We start from the raw sequence: 18,048 nt of genomic DNA, 5'->3' as shown, positions 1-18,048 counted from the left end.
AGGAAGACAGAAAGGCTTGCAAGCACGTCCTCTTTCGATTACGATTGAGTTGTCTCTTCACAAGATAGTAGGAATATTAATAATAAAAACTTGAAGTATTATAGAGCATCTGTGGCTCATGTGACTATTAAAGGTCGTTTCATGCAAACGTTTGATGCAGACATATCATTTCTGTATACTTTCTACGTTAGCGAAATGCGTTCGAACTTCAAACGTTGTCACGTCAGTGAGCCAACATGTCAGATTCAGAAAAAGAACAAAAATTGGCTGCAGCTAGATCTAAGGTGATTATTTACTTTATCAGAATTTCATATTTTGCTAAGAGTGCTAAAAATTTATTACGTAAACAATAGATACAATAATTACCCTAGGGCGTTCAAGAACAGACTAGATAAAGGCATAAAGCTATGGAAAAATATATGTTCAGATTTGAAATGCCTACCTAGCTCCTTATCGAACCCAGTGGAAGTCTAGTTACTCTAGTAGCTACTTCAAAGTTCAAACTATCGCCAGTCATGAAAAGATCCGGTCAAATGACACGAGTTTAGATCTATGAACAAGGCACGAAAAGGAAAAGAATCGGCGACAGGCTACATCAGGCCTACACTTCAGCGCCGACATCACTATGTTATGTTATGTTATACCGAGTATCACTTTAGTGGCAAAGCAGAGTTTTTTTATAGCCTACTCTCTCTCGACTCAATCCTTTTAGACTCTCCCCAATTTTCGATTTTGATTTTTTACTAGGTAGGCAATAAGTACTATTAAGTAGACCAGTAAAGTAAGTATCATGGATACCAGCAACAGGCCTACTAGGCTAACAGCATTATCATACATAAGAAATTGGTTTAAATATTGAGTAAATGAGGAAATTAAAAATGAACTGATTCTAAAAAATCTCTAGTTTGCCAATTGCCACTAGGCCTATGTAAAAATAATAAAAAATAATTTAAAATAAATAAATAACAGACACTTAATGACTTATATTTTATTTTGCATCTGGCACCTTACAAATAGCATATGAAATTTTTTTGGAGGTGCCATTTGATTGCCCACGGCCCCACGCAATGAGCTTTAAAATGAGCCCAAACTTGTTTCTGAAATGTGTCATGGTGACTTGGTGAGAAGTTATTAACAAAAAATGCTCAAAACCGTCCCTTATTAGGTACTCCGTTTATGATTTATCCATTAGATGGTAACCTCACTATTTTCACAGATTGATCATGGACATTTATGATTTGTGTATAGGGATTTAGCTATAGATAGAACTTAGAAGACACATAATATGTATAAGTATATATATACCTTGGCTAAGTCATTAGCTACTCATTAGTCATCTAGTGTGAATCTTTAGGCTCTGAAAATTGTATGATTGACTGATAGCTCTAGTTATAATTTGGAAAGTAGAGATGTATATTCCATGACTGGACTGGTCCCACTTAATTCTTAAGTGGGCTGTGGGACCATTTAAGGTCTACAAGTAGGTGCAAATGAAATTCTGACTGTGCCTGCCCAACAATAATTTTAAACAAAGGTTTGTACAACACAGAAGCTCTTAAAGATGCAAATTTTTTCTTTGTTTAAATTACTCAATTTTTTCAGTTGCAAGAATTCCGTAATAAGCGCACTCGGGTGAGAGATGCCATCAAATTGGCAACTGCATCAAGTGGGTGCAGTGGCACTGAATCTCAGGTGTGTGTGTCATCAGTTGCTAATTGCTATTAAGGTATTGAAATTGTAAGCTAAATGTTTGTGTGTTAAGAAGGTAGTTTTAATGCTTGCATAATATAGAATCATGCTATAAAATGGATAGGAAAATTGTAAATTGGAGCAAGTTTAGTTATATACTTCTTGTAAGTTGTCATGCTGGAATAATGAAAAGGATTTTTCAGCTTTGTTTTTTTGGGTCTTTAATTGTGATAACATTTTCCAGGCAAGCACAGAGTTGTCTTCACGAGCCTCTTCATATGATCCACTCAACGATGCTGACCATCTTGAAGTTACATCCTTGGCTGCTCCATCACAACTTGCTTCTGTTCCTGATGCTTCTACTACCTCTACCATAACAAACACGTCACCAACTACTAAAGAATATGAGTGTGGAGATGTCAAGAAAAATGTGGATACCAACACTCATCCAGCATTTAGGAGTGCAGCTTCATTCTTCTCAAGTGTACAGTCTTCTAGTGCTGCTGATTTTCTGGCAGACAGTTTACAGTTTGCAAATAGTGATGAGGCATATTTGCAATCATCCTCTGTATTGCAGAATATTGAACAATCCAGTGCTCAATCTGATGTTGATAGCCTTCCTGGTAAAGTTTTGCCATTGAGCTCTTTAGATTCTCAGCATGATTCAAGTGCTCCACTTAGGTCTAGTATGAATATTGTTAGTAATTATTTTTCAGAATCACGAAATGAATCATCCAAATTGTTAGATTCTGCTACTTTGGCTGACACTAGTCGCCAATCTTTATCTAATGCTACGGAAGTCTCTCAAGAAATTCAAATGAAGAACCGTGAGAGGGATAGCAGTCTTGAGTCCATCAGGTCGGCTGCCACTGCTATTCATCAACCTCAGCACACTAGAGATGCAGCTCAAGACTCAACCATTGAGCCAGTTTGCCAAGTGTTTTCAATTCATGATCAGAGCTCAGCTGCCAACTTGATAGAAGTACCAATGCCGCATCAAGAACTTCCAAGTAAAGTCAATGCAGGTATCTATATAATATTGAAAAAAATTATTATTCAGAATCAGAAGTACCGTACCTGCTAAGGAGTATGTTTAGCAGCTTTCAAAAGATTTTGAATACCTAAAGACCTTTTTCAGGTAGTTATTTGTTCCATTAATTGCATTACAAATTAAGACATTAATTGGTAATGCAAATGCTGCTTCTTCACCATTTGTTTTTTCTCATTTACAGACAATCAAGAAAAACTGGACAAATCTCATCCACTAGTCATTGATCTGGAAGCTCGAAATGTGTCTCTCACTGATCAGCTTCAGCAGCAGCAACTACTGACTGCACAGCAGCACCAGCAGTTGCAGCAGCTCTCTGCCATGTTGCAGGAATCACATGTAAAGTCTGCAGAAGCAGCAACAGCCTCTGCTGATGAACATAACAAACGTACAAGTTTGAATGAAGAAGAGCTTGCTCATGTACGTCAACAGCTGCATTTTCATGTTCAAACAATTAGCATTTTGGTAGCTGAAAAAATGCAACTTGAATCACAGCTTAATGAAGCTAAAGAACAGCTTTCAGGAAGAGGTGAGCAAGGCAAAGGGATGGAGAGTCAGCTAGCAGCGTTGAGGCTTAAAGTTGAGCAAGCAGAGGCGGCATTTGCAGCAAAAGAAGCTAGAATAAGCGCACTCACTATGGAGAGAGATGACCTGCAGTCTCATCTCCATTTGTTGAAAGAAGAAAGAGACAGGTAAATAGTATCATATAATAATCAATAAATTAATTTATTCTTAAACAATATTTTAACTGTAGTCATTTTGTATACTGTTATCTAAATTGAATAATTGTAATTGTTCACATTACGTAGTTCTTTTATATTAGAGTGAGGATTTATCTATATTTTCTATACGTGATTTTGCTTGTAACTTCATGTTGTAAAGCTTCCCTTGCTATATATAATAGATTATATTTTATTTGCCCTTCTCTTGAGCGAACTTTGTTGCTATTTAATCTAGAGCTCACACTCCAGAATAGCCATACATTTTCTAAAAATTTATTGTTCTTCCTCTTAGGTAATCCATGAGTTTTGTTTTTCATTGTAGTAAGGTACCTATATCAACATTCCTCATATTTATCAGAATGTAATCTTTTGTTATTTCAGGTATTATACATACAATTCAAATAATTCTAGATTTACCTGCTAGGTAGTTATCATTATTACCTGGTATATTATACAATTTGTTTTGTCATTTGGATCCTCATGTTCATTAGATGCTTGTGTGCACAACCATTTTCAGGAATATAGTTATATATCATGTGCATCATGTTTATAGTTATATAATGTAAAAAAAACAGGATTATGGATTTAGTAGATCCTATCAGATAAGGTTTCTTTCAATGCGTTCAGATTATGATTTCACTCATTGGCTACCATTTCGATATTGCAGTGAATAATTAAAAAAATTCTTCGAATTATCTCTTTAGGTTTAAACTTCGCTGCAGCGACTACGAAATGCGTGCAGCTGAGCTAGCTGAACGTGTCAACAGCAGCAGCAAGGACCAGCAGAGCATGCAAGCTCAGGTCAATGAAACCAAAACTCAACTACACATGGCAAACATTCGCATTGAACAGGTAATTTTAAACTCCTTTTGCTCAGCTCTTCCATTTCAGCAATGTAGCAATCTATCACAATCAGCTGAGGAACTCAAGCCCTGCATTTGGGTCGATTTTTCTTTTATCTCTTACATTTACAGTGGTGCATTGTGTTCTTTTAATAATGCCTTCCTGTACACGGTGTCCTAATAATATTCAAGTCCACTGAACTTCAGAGCCATGATATTATTCACCCAATATTTCAAGATAATCTTAATTCTTGGCTTTTATTACTTCTTAACATAAACCTTGGTTCTGTTTGACTATAACGCTCAATCAATATCATCATAATGTTCATTGAAAGTCATCTGAAATGTTTGACTGCCTTATAAAATTTTAATTATGATGTCATCACTAAGCATTACAAAATATTATTTATTTATGCTGTTAAAACATTATGCCTGATAACTCAGTACTTGTAAAAGTTATGAAGCAATGAATGTGTTGTGATCACAGTTGCGGAATTCAAGTGGAGACTCTGCCAACATCCTGGATGAACTGAACCAAGAGAAGAAGGCGCATCAGGCCGCCCAAGAGCAGCTTTGTGAAGTCCGTCAGTTGCTGGCACAAGCCCAGGCTGAGAAGAACCAGATAGCTTCACAGTATCAGCTCTACACTGCCCAGCTCTCTCAGCAATCTGATCATATCAAAAATCAGGCAAGTTTTAATTCTAATTGGCAATGAAGAACGAAAATGAATTTGCTATGATCCAAAAGTGTATGGAATTAAAGTTATGTACGAGATTCATGAACTGGTACCCAATGCAAAGAATGAAAGGCTATCTGGCTCATATTGTGGAAAGTATTGGAAATATTTTGCTCTTGCAGCGTTCCAATCACAATGTCTTTTTAACATGATTTTCTTACCCTGCTTTCACTGTATAAAATGGTGATAGCTGCCAATTTAGAATATTGAATATTTGTGTGGATTAACGTGGAAAGCAACTATTAATTAATTATTATATGCCCAGCTTGGTGAGTCAGAGCAGCAGCGTTTGCAGCTGCAAGCATCGCTGGCCGACCTGCAGCAACATGTAGAGGAGCTGCAGAAGCAGTTACGGCATCAGCAGGCGTCAGTAGAGGATGATTCTTCTGCGCGGCAGTTAGTGGCGGATTTACAGCAGCAAGTGCAGCAGAAAGACCAGGAAACTCAGCAACTGAAAGAAGAAATCCTGGAACTAAAGGAAAACAGCAAAAATCTGGTTAGAATATTGCCATTCTCGTCAGACATGGCGACTTGATTTACTCAAATTTCTTCCATTATAAATTTTTGCTTGTGATTTGAAGTTGTAAAGATAATTAAGCTCAATAAATTTTTTGTAATAATTTTCCGTCCCCTTTTTGCGTATGGATTAAATGATATGTTTGGTCGTTAAACTAAGTTGAAAAGTGAATAGACTGAGACACCCTGATGTTGATGTTTAAGTCTAGCTTGGTCTCCCTAGAAATTATTTGATGAGATAGTTTGACAGTTTGTGTCAAATTGTGCATTTTGATATTACAGAATAATTCTAATCAATAGAAATAAGTTTTCCTTGAATGCATGTTACTTCAGTTGTGATTAGATGGAATGATTTTTTTCTTTTTCTCTTTGCCCTATGTTTACTAATCGTACGCTAATTTTGATTGTAGGACAACAGTCTTTCAGCCTATCATCTCAGTCTGATTGAAAATTGTAAATAGTCTTTAATACAGTCATCTTGTCTGAATTGTTACCAGTATATTTCAAATGTGTTTTAACCTATTATAGCCATTTTATTGTAATAGAACAACAATCTTTAAACCTTCATTTATCTTCGACATAATTAGTTTCTTTTAACCTGTTATTTCTCTATAACCACAGGAGGACAATAACTTGTCGTTGCACCATCTCTCTGAAGAGCTTCAACGTCAGGTTGATCAGCTGGAGCTTGCCCTGGACAAGCAACAGACGGAGCGCGTTGACAACAGCGGCCTGCTGGCCAAGCTACAGAGTGACAAGGTTGCTGCGGCCAGAGCTCTGGCTCAGAACAGGATGCTCAAAGAACAGCTCGCTGAGCTTCAGGATGGATTCATAATGATGGTACTTGTTTTTAACTACGGTAATTCATCTTTTTTATCCTTTGCAGTAATGATGGTACTTGTTCTTGCCAATTCATCATTTTTTTTATCCTTTGCAGCCTTATATTCTAAAATCTAAATCAAGCGTACGTAAACAAACTTAAGTGTTATTCAATCCAATTAGACTTAGAATTTTAGACTTAGAGAATTAGAATTTTCCGTGGCATCTATATAAATGTATAATGTTATTTTTGAGCTTTAATAACTCATTAGGGGGAGTTCACGTTTTATTTTTGTACCTAATTGATTCTGTATAATCTTACATTCAATTCCCTACAGAGTAACAAGAAGTTGGAGTTGACTGAGAGTTCACGTTTTATTTTCGTAGGTACCTAATTTATTCTGTATAATCTTACGTTCAATTCCCTACAGAGCAACAAGAAGTTGGAGTTGACGGAGAAGCTGGAGCGAGAGCTGCACCTCAAGAAGGGGCTCAACAAGCAGCTCAGTCAAGCTGTAGAAGAAGCCAAGTCGCTGAGGTGAGATATACTTCCCGTGTCAGAACTTTGAGTGCCTTATGTGAGATATGAATGTCATGGCTATCTAGCCTGGTTGTGTGCCAGTCTTAAAGTTGAGATTTTTTAGAATTTGAAATGCTTGTAATTCTATTTTGTTATTGAAGTTGCGTCTACAGGTAATAAGATTTGAGCCGCAATTTTTGTAGGAAGGATAAAAAAACTGGTTGTTTTTCTGTAGAATCGTCATCATTCATTTAAATGTTGATTCTTCTCCAAGAATTAAAATTTTGCATCATTCATTTCAGCAGGTCTACGGCGCGAAATTGACACTGGCGCAGTTGCTTTTGATTTATCATATGTTTAACCCTTGTACACTAAATATCAGGATCTCGATGGAAGGTAATATTATGCTATCAATTTGTATTGTACCACAGAACTCACTGATCTATCCTATGCAACGTATACAGAGAGGCGAGCAGTGTCAGAGAAACTGAAGTTCAGCAGCTGCGCGAGTCTTGCAGTTCTCTCGCATCACAGTTAGCAACTATGAAGCAGAGAGACCAGCAGCTGATGCATCAACAGCTACCACCCAAGTTATCTCCTGTTGATGTTCAGTGCGAAAATCCCGAGAAAATACCACTAGAATCTTCTGATGTGGCAGAAAATTCTCCGGAGGTGCTTGAAAACCACGTCCAAGTCTGCGGAGATGTGGATGTTAACAGTGTTCCTCAACACGAGTCCAACGAAGTGGGCGACGGGTCTGAAATTGTCATGTCTCTTGATGACGCTACCGAAGTGCGCACAACTGCTACGGCTGAGAGTGTGGGCGACAGTACTGACAAATCGAGCATCGAAACTTCTTCATCTAATATGAGTGATTCCACTGGTTCTTCCGATGGCCGGTCTTCATGTGACAGCTCTGGAAGTAAGTCTGTGTGTTAGTAATAATGAATAATGACATATACAGGGGTTAGACAACATAAGGGTAACTCCTGAGAAATGGGAAAATATATTCAAGTAGAGAAATGGAGAAAATATATTCAAGTATGGTGTAGCTGCGGCAATTACAGCATCAATTCTCCGAGGTATTGATTTATCCAAATTGTGAATTGTTTCCAAAGTAATATTAACCCATTCTGCAGTTAAAACTCCCTCCAGCCCTTTTAAAGGCGATGGCGGCGGGAATAGACTTCTGATTGCACCTCTATAATCGACCACAAATGGTCGATAATATTCAGGTCTGGTGATTGTGGTGGCCAAATGAGATGCTCATCTTCATTAGAATGTTTGACGTGTCATTTTTCAACAATTCCAGCTGTATGGATTGGTGTATTATCATCTTGAAAGATGGTGTTCCTCTCCGTAAACGGTGCTTGAGCCATTTGATGAACTTGGTCCTCCAAAATTTCTAAATAGCAACGGTTTTTTATTCTTTCATGAAGAGAAATCCTTGGTCCACTGGATTTCCAAGAAATAGCACCCTATAGGTATCATCACAGATCCCCGGACATGTTTTACGGTTGGAAGGAGGCAGTTGGGATTAAATGACTTTTTTGGCTGTCTCCAAACGTAAACTCGGCCAGAAGTTGGAAATAAGGTAATCGATGATTTGTCAGAGAAAATCTCATTTTTCCACTGCTCGAGGGACCAATTCTGGAGGTTTTTACACAACTCTAAACGCTCTGAAGCATTTGTATTTGAAACCAGAGGTTTTCTAATTGCAGCTCTTTCCTGTAATCCAGATCTGTGCAGCTTTCGGCGGACAGTCTTTTGGAAACTGGGTTTTGTAGGTGTTCATTGAGGCCTGCTGTAATTTTAACAACCGTGGTCTTTCGATTGTCCCTCAATTCGATTTATGTACCGACATACTCTCTCAACAACTTAAACTTTCGGCCAGACTAGTGCTTTGCTTAGGACGTTTTTCCTTCTCTTTCAAAAGCAGTCATTACTTTTGAGACAGTACCTCGAGAAATGTCAAGCATTCGGGAATTTTCTTTCACACTAGCACCTGCCTTATGCGGGCATCAACAATTTAGCCTCCTTGAAAGTCAGAGAGTTTTGTCATTTATAGGTTATAGTTAGGTTATTGACATAATTTACTAAAAAATCTGTTCAAGGATAAAATATCAATTAACAGCAACAATAAACAAATAATGTCACGTTTGCATTGATTTATTGCATGTTCAAAAATTGCGATATCAAAATTACAGGCGTTTCCCGTATTTTGTCCGATCCCTGTATATTGACAGTTTTTGAACGGATTTTGTTACAACCTGAACTACGAATTAACTCCAGAATGAAGTTAGTATAAGTCGGCCGTTTTTTCCTCCTGGCATAAAATATTTATGAAACGCTTATTTATACGCTTTTAATTCATATGCAAGCTAATTAATATTACATGAAGTCTTTCAGTGTTAATGAAATTTTCTCAGATGCAGATGTGGCTGTGGCAAGGAGTAGTGAGATTAACGTACCTCGGGTAAATGCGTGCAGCGAGATCAGCCTTATCGAACTCGAGAATAGATGCAAGAACGGTGATATGAATTATGCATTCATGAAGCACATGAAGCAAGGTGACATGGAGAGCACGAGTTTGGTGGAGGTGCAAGCCAGGCTGTGTAGGGAGGGAGGTTAGTGGGCGTAATCAGAGAGGCCTCTTCAATGTCCGACTGACCAGTGAGAAATTCCGGGAGAAAGTATTTTTTTCTTCACGTTTGAAAGTTGATGTAAAATTTCGTGAAAACTTATCTGTTAAAGATTTGCATATTTTTTTATTAATTCGCGTTTCAATATTACAAATTATCTGAATTGTCATACTTGAAATTAAAGCTTCTGTACGCTAAGAAATGTTCAAATATTGCTAGAGACCAAATCATATCCTACGAAAAATGCTTGCTAAAATCAGTCGGTGCTTAAAAGCAGAACAACGACGCCGTAAAGGACCATTGTCGAATTTGGGCCATTGTTTAAAAGCCCTGTCCTAAATATACCAGTATGAAAATAGTGTTTAAACGTGTCTTAGATATACCAGTATAAAAATATGGATCTAGCTGGCGTTCAGTCCGACATTTTTGAGGCCTCTAATGCATGTATTAATGTGAAAAGCTTTCACGTTATTGGTCACTTGTCCAAGCTTCTTATGCCCACGAATTACGTTCATTTGAGCTTCTTTGCTTTAGTCTTATTTTAATAGCTATTAATTGTAAAAGATAAATAAATGGATGATTAAATTTCTTATCCGCTGCGTGGAATAAATCATATATAATACAAAATTAAAGCAAGAGATTTGTAAATGCACTGTTGCAGAACTACTTGTTATGATACACATTTGCTATGAATTGCGAATTTCTTTTTACGTCACGAAATTGTGCTTTTTGCTTGTGTAAGAATTGGCCACCTTGAACCCACCCTCCTGCCATTCCCTGTGTTCCCTCCATGCCGCTTATCTTCCTTGCGTGTGGATAAAGATAACAATGATGCTAAATTACAACGAATTATTCTAAATTTCTGGTTAGGAACTGAGCCTGAATGTATTGAGTGCTAACGGAATAAATTTGCCGCTCATCGACACTTAATCTTAAACATTCAAAGTTTGTTTGAAGTTGAACGGTTGGTGTCACGCCAAAATGTCCAGTCCGATGAAACTCTGTACTAACAATATTTTTATCTAATTAGACTAATTTACGAAAGTGTTTATTATATAAAATAGGATGAAATTTGGTAACAATTATTTGAAACAGGTAAGTTCTATGATCAAATCTCTTGAGGTTCATTCTATTGCAGGCCAAAAGCAGTACTTCCTTTATTATACAGTTCTTTTTTATTCAGCTCCAATCTAGTCATGTACGAAGTAATGATAACTGCAAAATTTACTCCAATAATTATTATGAAAGTCACTGATAAAATAAACTTTGTTACCTTTAGCACATTCGAATTACATTTTTTTGCGTTTTTGTTTAATGCCCGCCGGTCAAATCAACAAGTATTTTCATTTGAAAAGACTTCTGCGCTGATGAAACTAGACGATGAAAAGACTTGATGTCTTTAAAAAAGTCTTCATCACTAATGAAGACGGATGACTTTTTCTAACTTAGCTAAGTTTAGATGTAATGAACATTAGCCTAATTGTTCTTAAACTCAGCACTCGCTTTCATGTGGTCATTATATTTCGTGCTGCTCAACCTATATTTTCCTCACTTGCATTAAAACAAAGCCTGTGACGCTGCAATGAACCTGCATGCCGACTTATCCCGAGTCTGAGGCCTTGCTTCTCTTCACGGTGGTTTACTTTCCGCTCATAATTCCTGCAATTCTTTAGACATAATTTTCTTTATAGCTAAACAGTGACTTTACATCACTGTTGCCTCATATAATTATTTATTGAACATGAAAATCCAATTTAGGCCATTGCCTAATGACTAATTTTCGGTTCCATGTTTTTAGGTAGCAATATCATACTTTTTTGTCTACTCTCGGTGAGTCCAGGCCATTAGGTAGGAATAGTATTGACGACGTTTAATTGATTCATAGACAAAGGGTTAACGTTTTGTCAACAACTCCCGCTCTATATAAATAGTATTGACGATTTTTAATAATCCATTGACTGTAGGTTAACATTTTGTCTACTGATGTTAACTTTAGCTACCAGACTTTGTGCTTAATGAACGAAAAACTATGACGACGTAAAATGGATCCGTCTGAAAGTGGTTAATGTTATAATTTTTCGCGCAGCCCCTGCCGAACGCTGCGCGCTGCTGGAGTACCGCTTGGCGCAGCTGTCGAGCACACACTCGGCGCTCGTGGGGCGCTTCCAGCGCGCCATGAAGCAGGTCGCTGAGCTCACTGAGGAAAACCAGAGACTTGAGGTCACCATGGAGCAGCTGCAACTCGAGAACGACACTATCGGTGAGATGCTCTGTGAAATTGAAAGTTACAGCTTGCAGCTTCGGGAAAAGTGTAGAGTTGATGTAAACGATCAGTTCGTCTATGAACGTTACAGTTTCCAGCTTCGGGAATAAGGGTAGAGTTGATGTGAATGATCAGTTCGTCTAATTTGTGAGGGCATTTGTCCCACAGTTACGAGCATAGACCAAAAATGTGGTAGGAAAAGTTTGTTCGCTAAACTGTTGATATTCCGACAGTGCTCCGTAATAAGTTGTTGCAGGTGTAATTAGTTGTCTGAAAAAGTTAGCTGTTGAATATTTATTTCAAGTGATTGCAGGTGACTACATCACCATCATCATCTTATGTTTGATTGCAGGTGACTACATCACCATCATCATCTTATGTTTGATTGCGGATGACTACATCACCATCATCATCTTATGTTTGATTGCAGGTGACTACATCACCATCATCTTATATTTTATTACAGGTGACTACATCACCATATATCAGTTCAAGCGCGGTGTCATGAGCCAGCAGATGCGAGAGAAAGACCTCGAGCTCGACCGCCTCAGAGGCGACCGCCAGACCCTTGTCGAGAAGCTAGCTGAGCTCCAGGTGAATATAATATTTTGTCCGTATTTTCGTTTTGTATTTTAAGTATTAGTTTATTTATGCTGCCCCTATGTTAATAGATACAATTAAATTAATATTTTAAACCACCGTCAGCTCTGCAAGAACATTAAAAATGTTTCTTAGACGTAATAATTGAATTTGAAGTCGTTTATTCCAATGAGATGCAAAGATTTTGCGTTCAGTTAACGTTGTAATTAGATCAATTAGAAAGCATTTGCTATCCAATTGATTATTGAAAATGACATCTAAACAGTAGTGAGTTCTAGTACTCTGAAATGCTTCCAACATGAAAGTAAAGTTTTTCTAATTCTTCTCAATGTTATAGATTAGGTCTTGCATAGTTTGTTTTTAGATTCCAACGAAATTTTGCCCAGATATGAATGTCAATATCGTTCTAGGTTATAATTATAACTTTGTAATGCATTGAAGTTTCTTTCTCTCATTAACTTATTATCTGCACATTAGACAATGCCTTAAAGTTATTTATTGGTTTAACCGTGCAGAAGCTGATCAAGCTGCTCGTAGAAGAGCGAGGCGGCGACACGCAGCGACTTTTGAGCTCCGTCAACCAACTCCTCACAACAGTCAGCCAAGGTTAGCCATACACTCGTGCCTTCACAACCCCTCACAACCGTCAGCCAAGGTTAGCCATACACTCGTGCCTTCACAACTCCTCACAACCGTCAGCCAAGGTTAGCCATACACTTCAGGACCTTCTCATCATGGCACCCGGACGTCTACATGCGAACTTCAAAATATTCCTGAAAAATGTTTGCGAGACTTTTTCGGAGACGATTGCAGATAATTTCTGTGTACAAAAGCAAGAAATTTTAGTCCATAAAATCAGACAAATATTTCCCGCCTCAGGCATATTGCTTCGACGTCCAGGATCATCCCTTCAGTTCGGTTTCTAATATATCCTGAATTTAAGTGTAACTCAAGTATTAAATTTATTTGTGCAGAATCTGATGCCATGAATGCAGTCGACGTAAAGGACCACAATGGCAACCCAGCCACTAGTGGTCCAAATTCCCTTACTACCTCTGGCAGCACAAATGAAGAGACATCTTCAAAGGTCTCATCGGGTTAGTAATCCTTATTAATTAATTTTCAAAAGATAATTATTATTAATTATCTTATTAATCAATTCGCAAGATTGTTATCATGTGATCGAGTAGAATATATATATAAGATCTTTTGGAAGACCTCAATTCCTACAAACACCGTTTTTATTTCAAAATAAAATTAAAGTAAGTGTAAAGTGCTTGAATATTGTTCTGGTGGTATGGCTTTAAATAAGAGATTAACATGCGTTGAAATATCTTACTTGATAATCTAATCTTCGAATTATCAATAAATTTAAATCTGCGTGGAAATCTTATTCGTACCAATTGATTAGTTTTATGAACGTTGTAATATTTTGCTGCATTTGCTGTCCTGCAAGTGCAACCATCAACTACGATGCATGACTTGAAATGAAATTACGAAAAACATTTTTTACGATATGGTATTTGCACTTGCTCATCTCAATAAAACGTTTCACTTATTCTAGATACTGAAATTTACTTTTACTTCTCTTGCTCAGCTAACAATTTCAATGCCTCATTTAAAGGTAATTTTTAAGTTCAGTTACTGTGCTCCATTCACCTCTTTTCTGACTTATTTAACCAAAAACGTATGCATTGCAGTTCGTGAGTAACTTGTTATCTTATATAATTATTCTGGCAGTTTCTGAGTAATTTTTTACCTTATTTTGGCAGCTTCTGATTAATTTGTTACCTTATTCTGGCAGTTTCTTAGTAACTTATTGCCTTATTCTGGCAGTTTCTGAGCAATTTGTCACTACATTATTTACGTTGCTTGCAGTTGGTGACCAGGAGACGAGGCCGCAGAGCGCGACGGTGTCCCGCATCATGTCTCTCATCAAGGAGATGGAGGAAGCTCCCACCATCGATCCTCGCAGCCTCCATCCCTGTGGCATGTGCAGCGGCAACCTCATCACCGTCTAAACTTTCTAATCCATTTTTAAAAATATAATATTCGTACTTATATCATGGTTAATCATTGTTTAGATATTGAATAAATTCATCGTTTGCTTCCAGATTTTTTTCTAAGAATTTATCTCTTCTCAACTTTGCTGGCTAATTTTCTTCTCACGTATTCAAGCGTTTTCTCATTCCTAAGAACTCTTCTCTACATTCGCTTTCTGAGCTCTTTACAATGTAATGGATTATTCCTTCTTAACCTCACTTGCTAGGCACATTTTGCTGCAGAAATCCTCTCGAGTCGGGATCTGGGTTTTCCTTAGACGCTCGTGACTCGTAGTATTCACAAGTATTCGGAGGTTTATTCTTTGAATAAATTATTTACTTTCGAGTGGGCGCCTGCGTTAAAAAGACCTGCACTTGCCAGCTCTTTCTCCTTTGTGTTATTTCGTTGAATAAATACAAAGTTTTATTTTAGTAGGATAATTACTACTTGGAAAGTTTATCTTCGCTTTTAGATCATGTTGAAGATGAAATTTGAAAGCTTTATGCATTTTCAAATTTTTTATTCACCGAATCACATCTATGTCGACAGACTTTTGAAGCTGATTTGTATCTACATTCCGTTATTTTCATCTTATTTTTGTTCCAATGAACTTCATTGGACATACCACTTTAATTAAAATTTATGAGATAACATTAAAGGCACAATATTGAGTATCTGATAGTCCAATTCTCTTGTCAAAATTTGCAAAGGTTTGTGATGTTTGTTCGTCAAGTAACATTGCATTTAGCTTTTACTCAGTTTGTTAATTCGTACCTATTATTTCTTCTTGAATGCTCTATTTATTAGTATTTGTGTTGTTGTCTAACTTAATTTATGTGCTGGCACACAATCACGTTTGATTGATTTGTAGCCTTGTTATAAGAAAAAAAGCGTTGGACACACTGCCCTCAGTGAAGAAGAATAATGAGGCAAATTGAATTGAAATTAGCAGCTATAGCGCGCACACACACGCTTCAAATATCAATTCCTAGACAAGTTTGGCCCGTCTGGCGTTTACAATTTTTGCACATTTCCATAACTTTATTGTATGCACGGTGTGAAAGCGGTAAATATTCTTTTGGTAAAAAATTTTCGTTGCAATTTAGTGTCTGGTGTTGGGAAAATTATAGCGTGGTCAGTCTGTTTGTAGATTTCTTCCCTCAATCCAAAACGTCCGCATATATAGCCAGGTTCTGTCTAGAATCAGTTTGAGCAAATGAAAATAAGAATGGGATATCCATTAAATAAATAATTTGCATATTTGTATATCATTTTATCAGCTTAAGATTTTGCAATACTTGACTATACCCTCCTTGCAATTTATTGAAAAATAAAACAGCCATAACCTTACTAATACCATAGTTTAACGATACGAAGCATAGAATTTTGTCCTACACTAGGCTGACCTTTTTTTTTGTATTGAGTGCGAGTCCGAGTGCCCCCGTGTTGTATGGCATTTTAATAATTACCGGAATTTTGGGACACTCTGTGTAAGATTTTATTCGTGGAGGTTTTTGTGTTAGAGTTTAATTGTCCGATTATATGTTCGGACGAGACTGTAAATGCAAATTTGTTGAAGTTTAGGCATAGTTTTCCTCTATAACCACTCCTTCAATGCAGTAGTTAAATAACTAAGTGCTGAGTTACACCAGTTGCCATTTTCAAAGGATTTTTTACGTCTGCAATTCTTTCTTTAAAAATTTGAATGAATTTTGAAGCATACCATAATTGCATAGCTATGTTCTTCAGTACGAGGGCGATTTCATTTGTAGCATAAGGTTGGAGTGCGGTAATAGGTGGATAGCAATTTATACATTTAACGTTTTTACTTGGGTTCTTGAAACGAATATATTTGCCTTTATAATTAGTTTTAATACGGAAATAAATGTTATTTATATCAGAGATCTATCTATCTATTAGTAGCTGAAGTCAACATATCTTCTTGAAATGCAGAATGTCTTGGCATCACTCGTGTTCAATGATTCAATATATATCCCATTTTCTCGTGAATGAAATTGATAAATATTCCTTTACTAGGTACTGATTACGGCATTTATTTAGAAAATCAAATTAATTTTCTAATTTGTTTCCTTTGTTTCGAGTGTTTGCTTGAAACAACTGTTACATTAATAAACTACACTACCTTCCTTCGTCGATTTCTTTGCTCAAATTATCCTGAAAGTAACCAACCGTTCTGGGGCCTGTTAATAATGTCTAACACAGAGCGCAGCGCTTTGATTACTTCAATATAAATGGTTATGTCGCGATGAACTACTTCTGTTGTTGTACAGTTTTCATTCCGGTCAGAGTTTGACTGACCATTTCAATGTTCCGTTCTTCTCTCTGGCCTTATTAAGGCTTCAGTGTAAAGTTAAATTGGAATTTTTGTTAGATAGAGCTGTCGAGCACGCTCTCATTTTTCAAATAATATGCTTGAAATTCGAGGATCTCAAAGCCCCTTTTTCTGAAGTTAAATTAGTTATTGAAAGCGTAATTTTATTGAAAGTATGAACATAGGCACCGACAAAGATCAGTTAACAATTAAGCGAAAAAATGATGTGGTTATCACAGCAAATAAGGTTGCGACCAAGTCAAAGATGGTTTATAAATGTTAGCCAGTACAATGCAATGTACCTCACGAAGGTTCAAAAGTAAAAACCGAACAATCTAATGAGTAACCGACATTTCTTCGACTCGGAACGAATGTTAAAAATAAAAATGATGGAACTGTGAAACTGACGCGCTACCAAATATTGGTGTAGGATTCTGTTCGTTCTAAAGCAAGAAAAACTATAATTGTATAGTTATTCGACAAAATACAGCGTAATTGTTGCTCGCTGATTTCAGTGGGATCACCAAAATATTGATAAATCTGCTCGTATGACACCAACTCTTGTAGAACTGCGCTTTTGACGGCCAATCATGGAAAGTGAGCTCAAAAAAAAAAAAAATCATTTGAAATCTTCAGCTAATTACTAACAATTCTACAATCCCAATACTATCACAATCCCGAGTAGCTGTTCGACAGCCAAACTATCTAAAATGTGACACTTATTTTAAATGATTCTAAGGCCATTTCTACCTAGTCCAGGCCACAACAATTACACTTGTAAAGAGAGCAAACAGTTTCCGCTAAGAATGTGGTAAATGACGTCCCATTTGCAAACTACTACAATGGCAAGTTTCTAACTTCAGTTTAATGCATAAGAAATTTTGTGCCAGTAGGCAACATATCTAAGAAGGTACCTGTGAAACTACCATTCTCCCTTCGGTATATAATTATTATTTTCATCATCAAATAAGAACTACAAATTAATTCATATGTGACAGCGTCAGTCGCAGTAGGATATAAGTTCGGTAGGTAAACTGATGAATAAAAATTCATTATTTGATTGAGGACACAACAGGTAGAGCAATCAATAGACCGTCGATATTAGCAACATTGAAAAAGAATGCAAGTTAGTAAATAGTTATACCCTTTCCGAAGCCGATTTTTGACTGTTATAAAAGGAAAGATATTAGAGATATCATAAATCATTTGACATCGAGAGTACGAAAATCAGGCATCCTATACTTAATTATACAGAAAATAAATATGAATCTGTAAT

The 18,048-nt window shown here is 36.8% G+C and overlaps 1 protein-coding gene across 1 annotated transcript; it reads left to right on the top strand.

Moving 5' to 3' along the window:
• The first annotated feature begins 213 nt into the window (after nt 1–213).
• Nucleotides 214–16,587, top strand: LOC108664864 (golgin subfamily A member 2). The gene is made up of 15 exons (XM_018151554.2): nt 214–284; nt 1,603–1,692; nt 1,934–2,714; nt 2,922–3,429; nt 4,164–4,311; nt 4,789–4,989; nt 5,303–5,533; nt 6,175–6,393; nt 6,804–6,910; nt 7,357–7,814; nt 11,621–11,794; nt 12,264–12,391; nt 12,913–13,003; nt 13,372–13,494; nt 14,276–16,587. The coding sequence occupies exons 1-15, from the start codon at nt 237–239 to the stop codon at nt 14,416–14,418; spliced, it is 3,450 nt and encodes a 1,149-aa protein (XP_018007043.1). The 5' UTR covers nt 214–236; the 3' UTR covers nt 14,419–16,587.
• The last annotated feature ends 1,461 nt before the right edge of the window (nt 16,588–18,048 follow it).

The sequence above is a fragment of the Hyalella azteca genome, unplaced genomic scaffold, assembly GCF_000764305.2.
Source record: "Hyalella azteca isolate HAZT.00-mixed unplaced genomic scaffold, Hazt_2.0.2 contig17497, whole genome shotgun sequence".
Lineage (NCBI taxonomy): Eukaryota > Metazoa > Arthropoda > Malacostraca > Amphipoda > Hyalellidae > Hyalella > Hyalella azteca.
The sequence above is the reverse complement of the archived record's forward strand: the minus strand, read 5'-3'. Positions and strand labels throughout refer to the sequence as shown.

What these genes read in the sequence shown, in the direction of transcription:
- LOC108664864 (XM_018151554.2), top strand. Translation starts at nt 237, where the DNA reads ATGTCAGATTCAGAAAAAGAACAAAAATTGGCTGCAGCTAGATCTAAG. An exon ending in TGGCTGCAGCTAGATCTAAG is followed by an intron (nt 285 to 1,602) that starts GTGATTATTTAC and finishes CAATTTTTTCAG; the next exon opens with TTGCAAGAATTCCGTAATAA. An exon ending in CCTCACAACAGTCAGCCAAG is followed by an intron (nt 13,004 to 13,371) that starts GTTAGCCATACA and finishes TTATTTGTGCAG; the next exon opens with AATCTGATGCCATGAATGCA.